Here is a 21,502-nt window from a genome sequence, read left to right as displayed (position 1 = left end):
ACAATATACTCGCATGGTGATTTTTTTTTATTATGTATGGAAGATTCATTTACAAAATGAAGTGCAAACAAACCAACTCTGAAAAATCAAATTTGTTTTAAAAAAAGTTATTGTTGGTTTAACTTAAAAAAAAAGTAAGTTACCTGCCTTAAAATTTTGAGTTCATTGAAATTAAAAAAATTAAGTTTGGTTTATAAGGAGATTGGTTTATTAAATAGAAACTCAATATTATGTTATCTGAACCACAATAATTATCTAAGCTGATTTGACAAAAGATAAAAAGTTGTGATAACAAATAATGAAAATAATTTTTATAGTTTATATAAAGAAGAAAGCAGTAGAAAATCTTATACATTATTTATAGTTCATAATTTTGCAACAGTATTAATGTTTCTTTAATCTTCTAATTTATCTTGATACATGTGGTCATTGCTTTATTTGATATTATCTTTGTAGCTACTGATGTCTAAAGGCTATATAGCCTACATAATGCTCAGATCCTCAGCCACACTTTGTTAAATTACTTATTTTACTCATATATCTATATATTATTGTCAAATAGGTCCTCACATAATGGTTTGTAGGCTACTTAAAGTGTTTTCACTTGATATTTACCATAGATAAAGTGTGTGGTCTGCAGTGGCCGAAGGGACCCCGGAAACGCGCCCCGCGTGTCGCCAGCGCGCTGCAGCTTCCAGGAAGCGTAACGAATGAAGTTAGTTCATTTCTCACAGCTGGTGATGGCGGATGCTGTCGAAATAGAGACCATGAAGAATTATAACATAGCGTTTGAGAGGATAGACCCGAGCATAAGCCGCTATCCCTACTGTATTGTATGGACGCCGATCCCCGTGTTATCGTGAGTGATTCTCGCCTCCACTGTTGCTTTTGCTTCATGTTAATGTTTTGAAAGCGATTCAGTCCCGTATAAAAGAGGTTTGTGTTTATAATGGATACATTACACACCAAACATTACACCAGAAAGCGTCATTGAGCAATTGCGTTGTGGACCGATCTGTTGATATGGCAGCGTCGCGTCGCGTAGCGTAGCGTTGACAGCAGTGTAGGCTAAATCGTGTGTTGTTAAACATTAACTGATTTGGCATTTGAACTACGGTAGTTTTCCTGACAAGAAAAACCTGCTCGCTGTGTTTAAAGGAGTAGTTCCTAGAATTAAATAAAAATGTTGCTCCATACATGCGATTCTTCTCCGGGACACAACATTCTAATTCTAACACAGAGCACGCGTTCTTGGAAGTACTTTAAAGAATTATCACACTCTTTGAGTTTGAAACAATAAGAGTGGATGGGGACTGGCGCTATTGTGAGTGGATGGAGACTGGAGCTGCTCCAAAAATGACAAAAAGCAGTCCATACAACTCATGCTTTATATTCTGAATATAGCATTGTGTGAGGAACAGACATAACTTTAGATTGTTATTTCCTAAAATACTATGTGTTTGTAATAAAAGTATGGAATGTGAAGGTCAAAAAAATAATTTTCAGTTAAATGAAACTTTATTATCATCATTTAGTGCTTCAGTGATTACATATTTTTTGTAGGCCAACCTGTAAGTTAGCCTCGCACTTACTTTCTCAACAAAAACCTAATATGATTTTTCTATTGACCTTTTGATTTTTACAGAAATAAGTTCTGTGACCAACAAAAGTTTATGATTCTTTTTTTTTTTTGTTAATCATAATAAGCTAATGATCAATCAATAATCAAATGTACACAACTTTTATTAATAAATACAATCTGCAGAAGTAAAAAAGCTTCTACTACACCACGGTTGTAGACTTAAACGTCACCACCATTAAGCTTCCATCAACTCTTTCAATCATTATAAAAAATTAAAAAAAATCTCTGAAAGTTTTGAGTTAGAGTAGTTTGCAGGCCTCTATTTAACAAACAACATGCTGTAATGCACCTTTAAGCTGACTTTTTGAATGTACCAGGGTTCCCATTGTCATGGAAAACCTGAAAATAAGAGGACATGCTTACATTGAGATTTCCAAGCCTGCAAAAGTAATGGAAATTTCAGTAAATATTTAATTAGCAAAAAAAATTGTTTGTGCATGCAAACTCTATCCCTATCCTTAATCCTGATCCAGGAATCATAAAAAGCTGTTTATGAAGGTTATGGTTGGTTCACACCATGTATGATACTATAAAGATAACTAACGATATGCACGGCAATGCACAATCACATACTGTCTATAAGTATGCGCTGCAGTTACATTGTCTGCCACTTTAAATGCTTGAGCTTTTTCAAGTCGGGTGAATTCTACATTTTAAAACTACATTACCCATGATGCTGTACAGAAAATGCCCCTAATCTAAACAGTTGAAACAAACAAAACGTGCCAAAAGATCTTTAGCTCCACTCACTCACCTAAAACACAGCAAATAGTGTAATCGAGTCAGTCTCCCTAGGCTCTCAAAATGCTTAAATATTTGAATATATATATGTGTGTGTGTGTGTGTGTGTGTGTGTGTGTGTGTGTGTGTGTGTGTGTGTGTGTGTGTGTGTGTGTGTGTGTGTGTGTGTGTGTGTGTGTGTGTGTGTGTTGTAGAAGTACCATGGTACAGTGATCAGGGAACTACACTAACATTTTCCACTGGTGGCACTTGCGCTACTAACTTTTTCAGTTACTAGCGCAAAACATGATTTGGTCGCACAAATTATTTATATAGTAAGCCGCTCTGGATAATAATGACCAATAGTGAAACTGTATTGCATACAGATGTGCTTTTTATTTTACTCTCCATCTTTTAAAACACATGCCTTCTTGTTTTCTTTAAAAATGGTTGGGATAGATTTACTGCAATAGAAAATACAGTAGCCTACACAATAAAGTGCTAAATTAATTTCTTTTGGATTTCACCATGGTTGGCACAGATGGGCAGACTTCTGAACTCTTAAGGAAAAGTAAAATAAATATAATATGTCATTGTGAAGCTTCAATGATTCGTGTTTGAATTGTTTTGACACAGTTACAAATTTGGACAGTCCTGCAATTGAAGGCCCACAGAATTTACAGTAGGGCTGCACGATATTGGTAAAAAAATGACATTGCGATATTTGATTTTTCTGCGATATATATTGCGATATAAAAACAATTTCACCAGATGACTTGAATAGCTCTACTTGGAAAGAATGAATCATTCTAGAATGACTCTTGAGTTCAGTGTTGGACAGATCAGTTGTTATTTTAACCATTCATTAAAGTGAATCGGTTCAAAGGAGTCAGTTCGCGAATCGGACGTGTCATTAACGGACCACGGCACACGTTGTGTGATTATCCAGGCAGTTTAGGACATCGCACAAGATTTGTCTCAACACAGAAAACATTTCATCACCAGATAGATTTTTTGTTTTGTTTATTGAAAGAGTGGTTTATGCCATCTGAAGGTGTGGAAATCTTTTCAGAGAAGATGAGGCAACGTTATTTTAGCACAATTCACAACCAGTGGTAGTTCAGAAAAAAAAAACTTCGGTCTTCCGACCTTTTACCATCGTGTATTCTCAAAGATATTCAGTCAACTCAATTCATTATTATGAGCGAGGGAGGGAGAGAGAGCGCGCGCGCGACTGGGGCTTTCACTCTCTCTGCTCGTTCTCTCAGTTAAACAAGCGCGAATCCGCGAAGCCAACTTGATGTGTTGAATGCTCAGAGCGCGTTATAAAACGTATTCTTAAAATACACATTTCTGTTTTAATAAATGCTCATAGTAAATCATAGCATATTGCCTAAAACATTAGGTAGGTACAAAAATAATCAAACGGTGATACATTTGCGACCCATTAAAAATTAGGGTCGCAATGGCATTTCAAAAGGTCGCATATGCGACCATTTTGGTCGCAGTGTAGTTCCCTGGTGATGTATCAGATGTTCATACCATGCCTTTTAGATAATATGGCGCTGAATGATTACCATATTGAAGTATTGTGGTATTTACACCTGGTTATTTTAATGAATACCATAGTAATACGTTGATAAGTGCAGTACCATGGTGTCTTTTAATACTTTTTTTGTTTGTTTCAAATGGTTCATATTATTTTAAAGTGATTGGACACCATTTTGTAATGCATATCTCAGTAATTCAATAACATGCATTATAATTTATGACCATTGGTTGCAAAGACGACACCTTTGCTGAATCTTTGATGCATTGGTCTGGATGGAACTTAAGTTCACTAACATCAACAGGAGGCACCCATTATGTTCTCATCTGGGATCAGAATCCAAACTCCTTCTAATAATCATATTTGCTGAGATTAGACTGATTACAGCTGATCTTAGACCTGTCCCCTGGTGTCTTCCACTGCAGATTATCTCAATGTGAGAGTTCCTTGCCTCATGTTTTGTTTGTCTCCTGTATTTGGGTCAGCGGCTTGCTCTGTAGGACACTCTGTGATAAATAGGCACATGGACAGGACCGTATCTGGGGTGCCGACGCATGCCCTACTTCACTTCAGAAACTCCACTGGGGCTGTTTTATCCAGGATATTCATACCGTTATTCATATTACACCCCGGAGAGCTCTGTTGATAATTCCTTTTTTGAATTACTTTGATAGGAATTTTGGTCTAGTGTAAAATCCGCTTCCTTATCTGGTTGTCCTTTGGATTGCCGGTTCTGTTGCCCTGCTTGTTTGAATTCCAAAGCCAAAATAACATGAATATGAATCAGCAGGGGAAGCTGGATTTTGGCCAGGTGTATGATATTGAAAAGGGCACTCTCCAACATCAAGCCTTGTGCTCACTTAGCTGTCTTCTCAAAACACACACAAGTGTATGTGTAAGGCCACCCCTTGTGAACAATTTTAGTTTTTTTTAGGCAATTACCTTTTTTTTTTTTGTTGCTCTTGACATGCAAGTCTTGTAGAACCCCGAAAGTGTTTATTTTACGTCATGCCAACGTTTAATGTTCCTGACAACAGCAACAGCTTTAAAAATTACAAGGGGTATTTCTGATGTTTTTTATGTTTATAAATAAAATGTGAAAATATATTGAGCTAGTTAACCACAGACCTTAAGTATACATTTGTCCCACTTAATTTTAATTCTTAACCTTAGTCTTTCTTCTTTATTATATGAGAAAAAAGAAATAACAGAAAGAACAGCAGTCATTACAGACACTGCAGAAAATGTTCAATGCAAGGATTTTTGTTTTTTGTTCATTTTTCATCATTTTATTTATTAGACCCCATGAAATTCACCATTCGTTTGATTGACAGGCGATCTGACCAATCATCACTCCGAATCTGCCATTTTGTCCAACAAACAAACCAGACTGGAGAGTGGACTTGAACTTGATAAATGGTTTGTAGTATTGACGTCTTTCGGTGGTTGAAAAAACATACCTTCTGATGCTCGTTCATGTTTATTTTGTGCTATAGCTAGTGGGAAGAGATGATCAGTTCACATGCCGCTTGAACTGAGCTGCTACAGCGGCACATTAAAGAGCCACAAAACTGTATTTATTGATTGAATTTTGTGAAAGTTGTGTGAATAAACGACCAAAACCAATAAAAGGTTTTCCGTTTTAAATAAAATATAAATATTTTAATAAAATAAAAACATTTAAAACAAAAATAATATAGTTATGAAAAACCAAAAAAATATTAAAATGCAAATAAACATAAGCATTTAACATTTTTTGTCCTGTGGGGCAAAAACAAATGTTTTTCCAATAAAACAGAATTTAACGTGTTTTCATTGCTTTAATTTATCCCATTGTTTGTTTTTACCCTTTCAGATGGCTTTTTCCATTCATTGGCCATATGGGCATTTGCACTTCCACTGGAGTGATCCGTGATTTTGCTGGTCCATACTTTGTCTCAGTAAGTATGTTTACATGCATGGTTTGTCTTACTAAGAATACATGAGAAAGTGCATGATTGGACATTTTAAATACAAGTTGCACATCACCAGAAACCGCACAATGCCAATTCTATTTTCCAATTAAAAGGAATAAATGCAGGACAATGCCTAGATATAATAACATGATCTAAGGTCTGTCAGACCTGTTTTTGTTCAAGCCTCTTGAAAAATTAAAACACATTAAAATAGTAGGCTACAAGAAATTACTAAAATAGTCCAAATGAAATTAACATTTTTAATTTACTTCCGTAATACATCTTTTATCGGTTAACATTAGAAAGATATAAATATATTGTTTCATGTTTGTCTGTTGTAAGCTTTTTAGATGCACATTCCTAAGGCCCAAGTATTAATTTTCCGCATTTTGCTTCGTTCCGTCTTGTCCACACTGCTTTCAAAGTATAGCCTACTCAACCGTGGTTGGACGTGTTCGACACATGCGCAGTACAATTGTTTTTATACTCTACCAGACATGAGAGGGAAACACTGAGTCGTGTTATTCATAGGGTATTCGCTCTGAAGAATTGAAGAAGAAAAGTAGTGGATCTGCCATTTCATGCAAAGTTTAGAAAAAAGATTGAGAAGGATATGCCGCTTTGTTTACTGTTTTGTATCACTCTTTATGCACACTTTCTATAAATATACTTTGGGTTTTAAAGGGATAGTTCACCCCAAAATTTAAATTTTGTCATTAACTCATGTTGTTAACTTCTGTTTATCTTCGAAACATAAATTAATATATTTTTAATTAGGGTTGGGTATCATTTGAATTTGAGCGATTCCGATTTCGATTCCTTATTTCGATTCCGGTTCCGGTTCCTAACGATTCTCGATTCTGATTCTTTTAAGAGGCAGGGTCAAAAAAGTTTAGTATATTTTAAATAAGCTAGCCAACCAACAATCTTTCTGAAGGAAATAGTCTAACCTTCTCCATCAATTTTTTACTTTTTATGAACTTTACTATGAATTTCTCACAGGGTTGTTTTCAACTACAATATAAATATCAAATCAATGAACTTGAATATAAATATTATAAATTATGAATATATTTTCACAGGGGTACACTTTCCTCAAGAGAGCTTTATTTTTGAAAACCTCATGAAAACACATTTACACATGAGTGTATGATGCTGCAGGTACTTAAACATGTTACCGTGCTCCCACTGATGGGCTAACCTAGTGCAGAATAGCAAATGAACAATAAGAAACAACTTGTAAAACCTTCGTCATCTGGCGAGGAGAGAGCAACCAGCGAAATAACCTGTGCTCCGAACGGCGTCGAGAGCACTTTTGGAACATCCATGCCTTGGTTTGATGCTGCGTTCACACCAGACGCGAATAGAGGGTCTGGCGCGAGTGATTTCAATGCAAAGACCCGTTACGCGCCTAAAAAATGGGGACAGACGCGAATGGGGACAGGCCCGCTTTTCAGTTTATAATGTCTATGTTTATATAGATGCGTATACTCCTTTTTTACGTGCGTCAATTTCGCTCTTGACGCGCAAATGGATTCAAAGTGTTCAAGCGTATAGCTAGACGCGGTAGGCGCGCGGTAGGCGGGAATTTGACGCGCTATTAGCAGCATTAGGACGACTCTCGAGTTGCTTCGCTAGGTTATGCCAACACTTCCAGTGGACGCTTCTTTGTTGGTGTTCAGCGGTTTCTTCTTCCGGTCGGCGGACTGTGAATCGAAACTAGGAATCGAAATTTAAACTTTTGAATGATACCGGGAAAATCGCAAAGCTAGTCCCGGTTCCAATCGATACTCGATACCCAAGCCTACTTTTAATTTTCTCTCATCATTTTCATCCATCTATTGAAAGTCCTCCGGAATGCGATTGGGCTAGTTTTTTCCATGATTGGGCTATTTTTTTATTAGCACTTGGGTTTTGTTGTGCAGACCTGGCAACCCTGAATGATTAACACTTCCTCAATGAACACTGATTGTTGTGACAGTAGTCATCATGATAAAATTTAATTTAAAGTATTTCCAAAAAGAGTATACCGTTAAATTGAGAAGTTCCTGCAGGGAAACACCTGCATTTCTTTGAGCTTCAATTAACATGTTTGCCATCACCTTTTCACAAGTGTAGAGAGCACCCATGCGCACGGCTGCCAGATTGCATAAATTGAGAATAAAATTGGGAAAACTTCCAAGTTGTGCAGGTTTAAATCTCTCACTAGATGGTTTGGATCTCTTTCAGTATGGCAACAATGAGCTTGTTCGAAACCCTTGGAGGCTTGTTACTGCTGTGTTATAAATGACCTGTGTAGACTGTGTAGACTTTGTTCCCGTCTGACCTCAACAATGTCAAAGAACCTTTTGTTGACATATAAAGGCCTTATAAAGTTTGTTCCTGGTTTCAGCGAAGAATGTTCCTCTTGATAAAGGTCTCTATAATTTGCTGCAAAATTCCTATAAGTTCCGTTCATAACTTAAGTGGATCGTTTTAGCTTCCACTAGAAATCACTGGAAAGTTCAATATTTGCCACCAGCTTCCTGACCCTGTACAAGCACATCCTGTTATTTCCAACAGAAAAATCTATACCTGTGCAGAAAAAGGTGCAGAGCAGAGGAGGAATCCTGTCTGTAATAGGACATGTGGTGAAAGCTACACCTCCATCCTTCTGCTCCGTGTGTTTTCTATCCTGATAATTGCAATGTTCTCGGCCGCTTCCAGAGTTCTGGATTCTTCTTGTTCAAAAAATACATGATAGTATCTTAGAGTTCACAGTCAGGGCAACTCTATCTCATAATGCACTTAGTATTAAATGGAACAACAAAAGAGATTCAACCGCTTGTTCATAAGAATCCTGAACTAATTTGGACTAGCTGTTCAAACAAAAGATACATTTATCATAGTACAAAAGCAGTTCTCTTCAGGGTTGGACATTTATCCTTTAAGCAGATCTCTGTCAGAATGGAGCAAAAGTGAAATGTCTTGGGTAGAGCAAGGCCAGTAACATGAGAAGATGTGGTTATTTGACCTGCGGTGATACGGGCCAGCACACATTCAAGTGCACAACAATCTGCTGCACTTAACTCCGCTTGTGGCTGACAGGGACTAAAACACGTCTCGCATGTGGAACGAGCGGTAGAAGTGGGTTGAGCTTAGTTCACAGTGAGTTCACAGGAGTTTTAGAAATTCCTAAACTGATTATTACATTTTGGAAGATTATGTATATGACGCTTGCACATGCAAAATCTGTTGCCAGAGTTAGGTGTTTTTGTTCGTGGCTTAAACATTGCTTTGTTGTTGCTTGTGTCTTTTACCACATTGCTATTTGGTTTTTAGGGTGTTGTTAAGCAGTTGCCTACTGATCTATGTCAAAAGAGTGTACCAAGTCTGTACACTGCAAAAAAAAATAAGAAAAAAATAGGATAGTTCACTCAAAAATTAACATTGAGACCAAATGTATTTATCTCCATGTCGTTTCAAACCTATATGACTTTTTTCTTCAGTAAAGCATAACATTAGATATCTTGTTCCATTGTTTTTTGTCTATACAATGTAAGCCAATGATCACCAAAACTGTCTGGTTACCAACATTTTGTTTTTTTTATTTTATAAAGATTTAAAAAAGAAGCGTATACATGGATGAATCATTCACAATATGATCTATATGCATTTAGAAAAAAGGGTGAATTTTTTAAATTCATGCTGATTTGAAGTAAGTTTGACTTTCCAGTTCCTTCTTTTCCGAGAGCCTACTCTGCTCTGATTGGTCAGATGTCTCAATCTGTTGTGATTGGTCTACCGCTTACATCGAGTGTCGGAAACAAAACACCCATTACCATATCTGAATTTCAGTTCCAGAGGCTTCCTCAGCATTTGTATACACAGTGATACGCACAGTAACGATGGAGTCGGTTTTATCAATTCGAGCGCAAGTATTCATCCTTTGGAAGCACATGCAAAGTGGATTTGCTTTTTCAGCGCAGAAAAACGCGCCTTCTCAACATGTCAACAACGTGTGTGTGTAGAAAAAAGAAGACAGGGTCGGCGGGACTGGGACTCGCACTTTATTTACAATTAAATCAAAAGAAAACAAAAAGGTGCGCTCGTGCGCCTTCACCGTAGTCACAACTACAGTAATGTTTATAAACCACTCTTTCCACTGTACCAGCTCTCACTGTATGTCTCCAGCTCTCTCAGTTCAGTCAGACGAACACTCTTTCCACTTCAGCAAAACTCAGTCCATTCGATGCACAACTCAGTCCACCTGATACAAAACTCTTCTCGATGTGTCAGCTGTCAGCGCGGGTCGCGTGCGAGTCCCAAGTCCTTCTCTCTCAGCCGCTCTCTCATTCTCAGCGGCTTATATGCGGCCTCTCCACGCCAATCCCTGCAATCAGACACAGGTGTTCATCATCTGCACTTGAGCTACTTACCACACAGCTCGCTGATTCCTCTCTCTCTACAGACTTCGCGAAACCAAAGCCGTGTGACCTCAAAGGATCCTTGCCACTTTGCGAGCAATTTAGAGCTGGAAGTAGGAAGTAACACTTTATTTCCCGGTGCAAGTGACGAAGTCTAGCCCCCCTGTTGTACAGCCGACTCTGTCTGCCCTGGGCCTGCAACAAATTCTCCATTGATAGCCGCCCCAAAGTGTGGAGTTTTGTTCTCAGGTCCAAGACATACTGAATTTTGTTCTTACTAGCGGACGGTCCGTCTTCCCAAGTCTCTCTAAGAACGTCTACACCCTGTGGGGCTGACGCCCATAGAGAAGCTCGAAGGGGAAAAACCCAGTGGAGGCTTGGGTAACCTCGCGTACAGCGAACAAGAGGTGTTCTAGCCCTTTATCCCAATTGTTGGCGTTTTCGTGAACAAACTTACGAATCATGGATTTCAACTTGCGATGAAACCGTTCCACTAGACCGTCTGTCTGTGGGTGGTAGACGCTAGTGCGAATTGATTTGATGCCCAACAATTCGTAAAGTTCGGAATAGTTCGTGACATAAACGCGTGCCTTGATTTTGTGAGAATCGCCTTAGGGATTCCCACCCGGGAGATTAATGAAAACAGCGCGTTCGCAACGCTCTTGGCAGAAATGTTGCGGAGCTGCTTCCTGGTACCGCGTTGCGTAATCCACCAGGACTAATGCAAAGCGGTGCCCACGTGCTGACCGTTCTAATGGCCCGATGAGGTCCATCCCAATTCATTCGAAGGGGACCTTCATTAACGGAAGGGGGCACAATGGTGCTTTTGGATTGGCCGGTGGATTCACCAACTGACATTCACGACAAGACGCACACCACTTGCGCACATTCTCGTGAATGCCCGGCCAGAAGGATTACAGTGAGCCGCCTGGAAAAGCATTTCCCGGCGGCTTTTAGGAACTAACAACTGCGTTGTATCTTCTTTTGACTGGGCGTCTTGGGTCACCAGATACAACTTATCTTTTAAAATAGCAAAATAGGGATAAGAGAGCGGTTGGTCTGGGTGGAGTACCTGGCCGTCGATAGAGCGGACCTGGTTAAACGCATGTTTTAATGTCTCGTCCTGGGACTGTTCCAGGGTACTCCGTTCCCCTGCAGCAGAACCCAGAGGTCCCGGCTCAGCAGCTCCCACCTGAACAACCGCTGTCTTTCCCTTTTTTTTTTTTTTTCCCAAGAGGCATCCTCACACAAAGACCCCAATAATTTAATAAAGCAGGCCAATTCGTTCCCAGAATTAGCGGATGCCGGAGGTGCGGGTTAGCTGCTACCTCCACACTATGTTTTTGTCCCCTAAATTGAATTACCACAGGCATTATAGGATAACTCACCACCACCCCATGCACACACCGTACCTTAACCATGCGGCTGTTATCCAATGACCCAGGTTGAATCAGGCTTTGATGAATGGAGGTTTGGTTGCAGCCTGAATCCACCAAAGCCGGATACGTACCCCCCTTGATACTCACTGGTATCTGGTACAGGCCAGCTTGATCGGGGGCAGCCTGTGCCGCGTCAGGGACCCGGATCAGCATCCCTACCTCCATCACCGGACACCGGTCAATAAGGTGTCCTGGGTCAAGGGATTGGCATGGAGAGAGCAGGGCTATAGGCAATGGGGAGAAATGGCTAGCAGGTAGAGCCCCCCGGGCTGGGGTCCTGGGCGCTGGAACTGGCTCCGCCGGGGACGCCGTTCTCCAACTCGGCGCCATCCGGGATGTCAGCCCCCCACGAGACCTGGGAAGGGGAACAGGTTTGGGGAGAGAAGGGGACGAGAAAGAGAGAGAGGGATAGAGAGAGACAGATGGAAGGGGTTCGCCGACCCCTGGGCACGCCACCATGTGATCTTCCGCCAGTTGGATGGCCTGGTCCAGCGACGTCAGGCAGTGGCACTGGACCCACTGCGCGGTCTTCTTGGGCAGTCTGGCAATGAACTGCTCCAGTACCACCTTGCTGATGATGTCCTCGACGTCGCCTCCGTCGGTCATCAGCCATCTGTGGCAGGAGTCCCAGAGCTGTTGCGCCATGACGGACGGTCGGCCGGACTCTTCCATGCTCAGGGACCTGAATCGGTGGCGGTGTTGTTCAGGGGTCCGGCCGACCCGCTGAAGAATGGCACGCCTCAGGTCTTCGTAGACCAGGAGATTCTGGACTGGAAGTTGGTGGGCGGCTATCTGCGGCTCCCCCGACAGCAGTGGGATGAGCCGCATGGGCCAGTCCGTGCGGGGCCATCCCCAAGCCTCGGAAGACCTCTCAAACTGGTCCAGGAAGGCCTCCGGATTGTCCTGGGGTCCCATCTTATTGAGTTAGACAAAATATTATTGTATTAAAATAAAGTATTTAAAAAAAAAATCTAAATATCTGAGTCCAAAATGTCCAATGAACTTTGACAAAGCAATATTTAAAACACTAATATCTAATTATGTTACTTTAGATGCTGTTTTATTGTGTAGTGCTGTTTAAAGCATTGAATCGATTTGAATGGACTGAAATAGACTGTCACAGTTCCTATTGAAGGGGCTTTTGTTGCCATTGGTCTTGTGGTGCTGTCAGGCAATTAGTGCTGTCATCATGATGTCAGCTGCAGCTCTGCAGTCATTAGTCACATGGCCTGGCAGAGAATTGAGCTGCCATGAGCAAAGATGGCTGATTTCAATAAACATACTTGAGTTGAGTGGCATGCTAACGGATAGCTCCAGGTAATATAAATCTCACTGGAATACTGGATCCCACAGGGAGAAGTATGAATTCACAATGATATCTGTCAGGAAAGTGGGATATGTATGGAACTTTTTTTCTGTCACAGAATAAAAAAATAAGGTATTTGTGACTTTTTATCTCACAATTCACTGTCAGTCACTGTTAATATCTGATTTTATATATATATATATATGATATATACATATATCTTGCATTTCTGAAGAATCGATCTTTATTTTGCGATTCCGAGGTCATTTCTCCTAATTCTGACTTTTATTTCTTTTGCGATTCCGATATCATTTCTCGCAATTCTGACTTTTAATTGTTGCGATTACGAGTTCATATTTTGCATTTCTGACTTTTATTTCTCGCAATTCCATGTTCATTTCTCGCAATTCTGAATTTTATTTCTTGCAATTCTAAATTTCATATCTTGCAATACTGACTTTTTTCCTAAGAATTATGAGACATGGACTCATCATTACAAAAAAAAGTATGAATTATGATATATAAACTCACAATTTTGAGATAAAAAGTCGTTAACTTATTATTTTTTTTAATCCTAAGTGGAAACAAGCATCCATACATATGCATCCATTCATACGCACAACTAGGCTTTGGGTTTTGTTGTTAGTTGTCACATTGTACACACATACAGAGTTTAACAGTCTATTTTGCTGCTCTTGCAGGAAGACAACATGGCGTTTGGAAGACCAACAAAGTGAGTCAATGTTGCTGTGTTGAGTTGGTCAGCATACTCAAAACATTACTTTTTTGTTGGGAATCAACCTACAAATGGCTTACTATTATTTCTCTCTGTATATTAAGATGGAAAACAAGAAAGTATTTATAATCCAAGAAATTACACATCACTTTTAAGGTCCTCCAAAAGTGGTTATAAAAGAAATGACTTGGCTTGTTCAACTGCATTGTGGGGTTAGGCTTTTCCTGATACATGTGCTTCATGATATATACTGGCCATGTATTTGCTGCAGTATTTATCTGCTTTATTTCCAGGTACTGGATGTTAGATGTAAGTAAAGTGCATGCCAGTAGTGGATCTAACGCCTGGGACACAGCAGTTCACAATGCATCAGAAGAGTATAAACAGAGAATGGTAATATGTGTTTCTTCCCTATTTCGCATTAAAAGTGTTGAAATCCATATTGTACAGTTATGAACTACAGTCAGAAAATCAAAAACAGTAAATGTTCCTTTGCAATTTTATGTTGATATCCATTCAGAAAAACTGCTGTTTATACCCTGACATTTATGTCTGCTTTCCCTCCAGCACAACCTTTGTTGTGACAATTGTCACTCACATGTTGCCATGGCACTGAACTTGATGCACTATGACAACAGCACCTCGTGGAATATGGTGAATCTCTGCCTACTGTCACTCATTCATGGCAAACACGTCAGGTGAGATTAATAGAGCTGCGCACATTCACACTGTTGCTTTCAAATATATGTTTGTGGATGTGTTTGAGCTTTGATCAGATTTCTACATTAGAAAATCTTTTGTTTGGTTTGTGCAACCTTTCAAATAGGTTTTCAAATTGCTGTTGTCCAGATTAGGATACTTTAACATTTACACTGTAGTTTGCCAAATTACAAGCTACACATTATTATAACTGACTAGACTCAAATTATGACAAGTTATCCTTTTTAGCGAGGATACGAAATTCAGTATGTCTTGGACAAGAGAAAAAAAACTCCACAAGTAGTTAGCTAGACACCAGGCTACTAAATGTAATTATACTACCTTTCAAAAGTTTGGGGTCATTTTTCTTTTTATTTAACTAATACTTTTATTCAGCAAGGAACCATTAAATTGATCAAAAGTGACACTAAAGACTGTTACAAATGTCTTATAGTGTCACAGAAGATTAATTTCAAATAAATGGTGTTCTTTTAAACTTTCTATTCATCAAATAATCCAACAAAAAAAAAATCACAGTTTGCACAAAAATATGAAGGACTATTTTCAACATTAATGATAATAAGAAATGTTTCTTGAGCAGCAAATCAACATATTTCTCTGAAGGATAATGTAACACAGAGGACTGGAGTAATGATGCTGAAAATGCAGCTTTGCCATCACAGGAATAAATTATATATTATTTATAATAAGTTTATCTTATATAGGAGATGTGGACACAAATGAATCTGTAAATAATTTTTTTCAGATGGTTTATTTAAATGATCCAACTGAGTGAACAGGTTCATTTTTGCAGTATGTTTTTGAAATCCATCCATTCTACATGCACTTTCAAGTAAAGCACAGCTAAAGTAAATGCTCCCTGGTAATGCCTCTCAAAAAAGGAACCTACAGATCTAAAGTAGAGCTGCAGTGTATTCTATCATTTCAACTCTAAGTTTACATGTAGTATGTTTTAATAGAGATGATGAGGTGCACCTCATAGTAACTTGTAATTGTCAAGCAGATCTTGAGGTCTGATTATTATTACTGACTGTGTCAACAGATGTGAGGATATGAGGTCTTAAGGCCCTGATATACTCATGGTGAAGTTCTTTTTCGCTCTTCGCTTAGGTGTAAAAAGAAGTTTTAAATACGTGAGCAGCGATATACTATTAATGAACATCCCTACGTCGCCCACACTACTAAGTATGGTACTTAGATGAATGTTAATATGTGCTGCTTGCTTTCCACTCAATAACAAAAAAAATCACAATAAAATGTCTGTGGTTAGAAAACATTAGTTAAGAAAGCATCTGATCATATTAATGTGGATATGTTTGCATCAGCTCTGCAATTCGGCACTCCAATTGCGTCATGTTTATGCATATACCATTATACCATGGTCTGTCTGAATATTTGATTCTGATTGGATGAAAAGTGTGGAACAAAACTGTTTAATACACGGGTAGTTCCAGTCAGTTTAATCACCGTTCTGCATTAATGCACTGTTTTCACTGAAGTGCGCACACACACACACATCACTCGCACACCGAAATTGCGCAGCTCATGAAAGAGCACAGAAACTTATCACCGCTACCCCACAACTTTTATTAATAAAATTCGCTAGTGTATAGCTACATTATATTTCTCAGCAAGGAGGGGGTAACATAGCTGTTTTTGAAGTAATTAAACTCACAACATTATTTTTAGGAGAGAGAAACGTTACACAGATACAGGTAATTCACACACGCATCTCTCTCTCTCTCTCTCTCGCTCTCTCTCTCTCTCTCGCTCTTTCTCTCTCTCGATAATTAATATAATTGCTTTCAAATAAATGTAATCTTACTGCACTAGTTTATCTCTGTGTCTGATTTAAAGAGGGAGTATGCTACATCTAACAAAAATAACTGTCGTTTTTACCCTTCCGGTCAAATATTGCGCTGCAAACATCAATAACATCAATAATAAACGACCATGTTATAAGCGGGTTTATTTACGGCTAGCTGTGTATTAAACTATTTAAATGTACTCCGCTTATCCGGGTTGGGTCGCAGGGGCAGCAGTCTAAGCAGATATGTCCAGACTTCCCTCTCCCTAGACACTTCCTCCAGCTCTTCCCAGGCCAGCCGGGAGACATAATCCCTCCAGCGTGTCCTAGGTCTTCCCCGGGGTCTCCTCCCGGTGGGACGCGCCCGGAACACCTCCCCGGGAAGGTCGTCCAGGAGGCATCCGGAACAGATGCCCAAGCCACCTCAGTTGGCTCCTCTCGATGTGGAGGAGCAGCGGCTCTACTCTTAGCTCCTCCCGAGTGACCGAGATCCTCAACCTATCTCTAAGGGATCGCCTAGAGAGTAGGAACGTAGATTGACAGGTAAATCGAGAGCTTTGCCTTACAGCTCAGCTCCTTCTTCACCACAACAGACCGTACATTGACCACAAGCTGCACCGATCCCTCTGTCAATCTCCCATTCCATCCTTCCCTCACTCATGAACAAAACCCCAAGATACTCGAAGTCCTCCACTTGAGGCAGGAACTTGAAGTGAACCTGAAGTGGGCAAGCCACCCTTTTCCGACTGAGAACGGATTCGGATTTGGAGGTGCTGATTCTCATCCCAGCCGGTTTGCACTCGGCTGCAAACCGTCCCAGCGCATGCTGAAGGTCCTGGTCGGATAAGGTCAACACAACAACATCATCCGCAAAAGCAGAGACGAAATCGTGTGGTACCCAAACCTGACACTCCTTAGCAAAGGGCCCCGGACCCCATACTCCCAGAGCACCCTCGACAGGACGCTGCGAGGGACACAGTCGAATGCCTTTTCCAAATCCACAAAGCACATGTGGATTGGTTGGGCAAACTACCATGAACCCTTCAGCACCCTGGAGAGGGTATAGAGCTGGTCCAGTGTTCCACGGCCGGGATGAAAACCGCATTGTTCCTCCTGAATCCGAGATTCTACTATCGGCCGAATTCTCCTCTCCAGTAACCTGGCATAGACTTTCCCAGGGAGGCTGAGAAGTGTGATCCCCCTGTAGTTGGAACACACCCTCCGGTCCCCCTTCTTAAAAAGAGGGACCACCACCCCGGTCTGCCAGCCCAAAGGTACTGTCCCCGATCGCCACACGATGTTGCAGAGGTGCAGAATTACATTTTTTAATTACAATTACAAAATTAAATTTCTATAATAAAGACAATCTCAATTGTCTTCATGTTTTACTCATGTCGTGAAATGAAGAAATTAACTTGAGAAGTATGCAGAACCTCAGAGCACACCTACATAATCGCCACGAGCCAATGGTAGTTTGAAGGTGTTCGAGCTGAAGCAAACATTTCCAGTAATGTCTTCTTGGCAAACTGTTTCGAACTTCCGAAGTTGGCCCGATTTTGTTTGAAATGACGCCACACCAGTTCATTCTTTGATTTTGTTTCAGGTATATTTAGGCCTTGAGCCTTTCAGATGTCATTTGATTCTAGATTCATGATTCAAGTGAGGTCATAACAAATAAATTGCATCATTATTATAATGTGCCACATGCTTCTGTTATATGCTATGCTAGAATAAAGAGATTTTTGAACTTTTCATTGTTTGTATCACTCCTCCTGTATATGTGTTTGTGGCCATTTTATATCCTAAATTCAATTTTAAATCCTATCTGCTGCATTATTGCATAATTATAGGACTGAGATTGGACCCAGTGCTCCGTTTTGGGTGTCAGCTAAAAAGACTCCTACATGGCACCTGAAGCTGTCCACTCAAGTTTAATAAGGGATTGCTTCAGACACAACTTCTTTTTTTTTCAGACTACTGGTTGCTTTCTGAGAACACAATGCATGTGCATTGGCCCCAAGGGACTGAGAGGGAATCACGCAAGGATAGACTGTCATGGCGTCTCTCACTGGCACCCAGGTGTAATTGAAAGCGTTGCACTGAGTGCATGTTTTTCCTGGCCCAAAGTGTTCAGTGTGCATCCATCACTGTTTATTATGAGAAATCTACTGTCAGTCACTAAAAGGAACTGCCAGTATGAACTCATGATGCAGCTATTTTGTCCTCCAACTTGTGGAAGCACATTGTTGTGGTTGCATCAGAATATAGAGTAATTGGTAGTCAGACAGAGCCAGAATTTCACATTAAGTCTGGTCAACTTTGCAACATATTCTAATTTTGCAGCATATTCTAATCTTATATTTTTAAATCAACAAATGGTGTATGTGTTGTTCAGGGGAATGTAATGTGATATCATATAATTTGATATTTTATAACCACCAACCTGCCTTAAGTCCCCTAAGGTAAAGATGTTTAATGAATTTAATGGGTTGTTTCAAAGATTAAGCATTACAAAATATCACTAGCTACATATAATACATATTACTAGTACTAGGAGTGTGGACGAGTTCTCTGAAGTGACACGATTGATCATTAAAATCACTAGAGTGAAAGCGTATACATGATGCATTCATTCCAGCTAGAACTAGCGAGTCAGCAGCAGCACACACACATACAGGACACATTCACTCTAGAGAGAGCGCAAGACACACGGAGCACAAATGAATGGGAAAGACCTCTGATTCTTGGGACAGGTTCTTTTAAAATAACTAAAAAACGATGTGCTGCGTGATTAATGGCCCGTTCACACGAAGAGCAGAAACGATAAAGATTTAGTTCTAAAAATTAAATTAAAACTACGGTAATCTGCAAAAAGACAAGCTTTTTGATGTGTTTTTCATTTAGTGAGTCTTCAGCATTATCTGCCTTTTAATCAAATAACACCCAAAGCCTGTTATTTTCTTCTTCTAAAAAAAAAAAGATGTTCTTAAGAAAATATTTGAGAACTTAAGAATTTATCAGAAATTGCACTTAGGAACATTCTTACGAACTTTGAATTTATCTTAACTTTCTTTGCTGATTTCTGTGCATCCGGCCCCAGAATATTACAGAGACTTTGGGGTGGGCTCTTTATTTGAATCCAGTTAGAAACCACCTACAACCAGTCAGAACACCTTCTTAACTACATAGAAACCAGAACACCATAGCAACCACCAACAGCACATCTATCCCTTGGCAACCTATACGAACCATTCAGAAACCACCTGGAACACCTTCGCGTCATCGCGGCATTGCACAGACAAACACAACTAGCATACGAAAACGCTTCTTTCGCGCTTTCATCTTCGCTTAAAATTTGTCTCGCTTTCTGTGTCCCTCTCACTGACATTTTTTTTTCTGTCTTTCTACAGTTGCGTTGGCTTGCTGAAGACCTGGCTTCCTTTCTGCATCTTCACCAGCATCATCCTGGCTGTTGCCCTGTCTCTAAACCTGCGATGACCGAGCAGGATCAGATAGAGGTGGGCGGCTCAGGGTGAGTGGGCACAATGTCCGGTGCCCATCTTCAGCTTAAGGGGGACTCCAATGAATGTCAACTTGAAGTCCGGCTCTTTAATGGGTACAGGAGCTACACGTCAAACATCAAATGCTAGACCTCTTTGTCGTAGGGTAGAGACAGCACATACACCATGGCTTCAACATCTTGTGGTGATGTAAGAAACGCTATTCTCAAAAATCTGTCTTCCAAAGGCATGACTTTGGTGTCTCTCTTGAGGGTTATGGTGCTCATTCATTGTTTGGTGAGATTTTGATCCCCAAACTATAACTGCTGTTTAGAAAAAGGAACACTATTACTTATTTTGTCTTGTATACATTGTCTTATATTTTAAATATAACTTGAATATTTCTAAGGATGCTTTGTTCTTTCTGAGAACATAGTTTATTGCAGAATCAGTGCATTATTAATTGGGATATACTGGAAGATGGATTTCCCTTCTTACCATACATATGAAAGCTTATTTTAATAATCGCTTTTAATAATGTTTTTAATTAAGAACACACTTTGTCAATTTATTGGCAAGGCTAACCATCAACAAATATAGCTTTTGCTTTTAATATTGTAGATTGGCATGCTTTAAAGTGTAATTGTTTTATATGTGTGTGAGTGTGTGTGTGTGTGTGTATATATATATATATATATATATATATATATATATATATATGTGTGTGTGTATATTTATATATATATATATATATGTGTGTGTGTGTGTGTGTATACGTGTATATATATATATGTGTGTGTGTGTGTATATGTGTATATTATATATATATATATATATATATATATATATATATATATATATATATATATACACTAAAACTGATAATTAATGCATAAAGCAGAGTCTTGTTTTCATTAGTTTGATGAAAAGAATGCTTTAAATCTATATTGTTACCAGCTATTATTATATTACATAATTTATATTTTATTAATTTACTAGTTATATAACATATTTATGAAATGCCATTCTCAACCTATTTGCTTAAAGTGGAATTTGACATATTCCTAAGTGAAACAGGATATTCAGGGAGGAAAAAATGTAGGCTGGGACTTGATTTTATCAATTGGGAATTGATGTTCCATTGCACAATAGAGCCAGACTTGAATGCAAGGGGTTTAAATTAAAGTGGCAATGGTGACTAGCTTAAAGGGGTTCTTAATTTAGTCGGTTAATTTTAGGAATTATTACAAAGACAGACATTTATGCCCGGTTTCACAGACGGGGCATAGATAAATCCAGGATTAGGCCATAGTTCAATAAGGGCAACTTTTTTTAAATGTGCCTTAGAACAAAAAAAAAACATTACTGGTGTGCATCTTGAGAAAAAAATTATGGCAATGACATATTTTAATATATCTCAGTGCAAGTTTCTTTCAGTTAAAACAGCTCAAAAGTGCATTATAGTCTGGGACTAGGCGTAAGCCTTGTCTGTGAAACCACCAGGGGTTATTTTTCTATACATGATCCTAATCTAATCCTGCACAGTAAGACTAGGAGCAAAGGAAAATAAATGAGGTCATAATTTTGTGTCATGTTGCCATTAATAAATCTTTGTTGTCCCGAGAATTCACATTGCAGCCGTTTTGGGTGTTCTGTTTGAAAGCTTTACTCTTTCAATCATGAACTATGAAATGACACGTTTAATGCTTTCAAATTTTGTTT

At 39.3% G+C, this 21,502-nt stretch overlaps 1 protein-coding gene across 1 annotated transcript; it reads left to right on the top strand.

The window, feature by feature from the left end:
- Positions 1 to 618: 618 nt before the first annotated feature.
- Positions 619 to 20,419, top strand: tmem222b (transmembrane protein 222b). Its single transcript, XM_077200132.1, has 6 exons — positions 619 to 859; positions 5,767 to 5,851; positions 13,719 to 13,750; positions 14,047 to 14,146; positions 14,321 to 14,451; positions 19,691 to 20,419. Exons 1-6 carry the CDS (start codon positions 711 to 713, stop codon positions 19,776 to 19,778), a joined length of 585 nt encoding a protein of 194 aa, XP_077056247.1. The 5' UTR covers positions 619 to 710; the 3' UTR covers positions 19,779 to 20,419.
- Positions 20,420 to 21,502: the final 1,083 nt, after the last annotated feature.

The sequence above is a fragment of the Siphateles boraxobius genome, unplaced genomic scaffold (genome assembly GCF_051911475.1).
Source record: "Siphateles boraxobius isolate OS27281-9 unplaced genomic scaffold, OSU_SipBor_1 43, whole genome shotgun sequence".
Classification (NCBI taxonomy): Eukaryota; Metazoa; Chordata; class Actinopteri; order Cypriniformes; family Leuciscidae; genus Siphateles; species Siphateles boraxobius.
Note: the sequence above shows the minus strand (reverse complement) of the source record. Positions and strands in the feature narration are given on the sequence as shown.

Excerpts from the sequence above, each read along its gene's own strand:
- tmem222b (XM_077200132.1), top strand. The coding sequence starts at position 711 with ATGAAGTTAGTTCATTTCTCACAGCTGGTGATGGCGGATGCTGTCGAA. Across the intron at positions 13,751-14,046 it reads GCGTTTGGAAGACCAACAAA|GTACTGGATGTTAGATGTAA; the intron begins GTGAGTCAATGT and ends CTTTATTTCCAG. Across the intron at positions 14,452-19,690 it reads ATTCATGGCAAACACGTCAG|TTGCGTTGGCTTGCTGAAGA; the intron begins GTGAGATTAATA and ends GTCTTTCTACAG.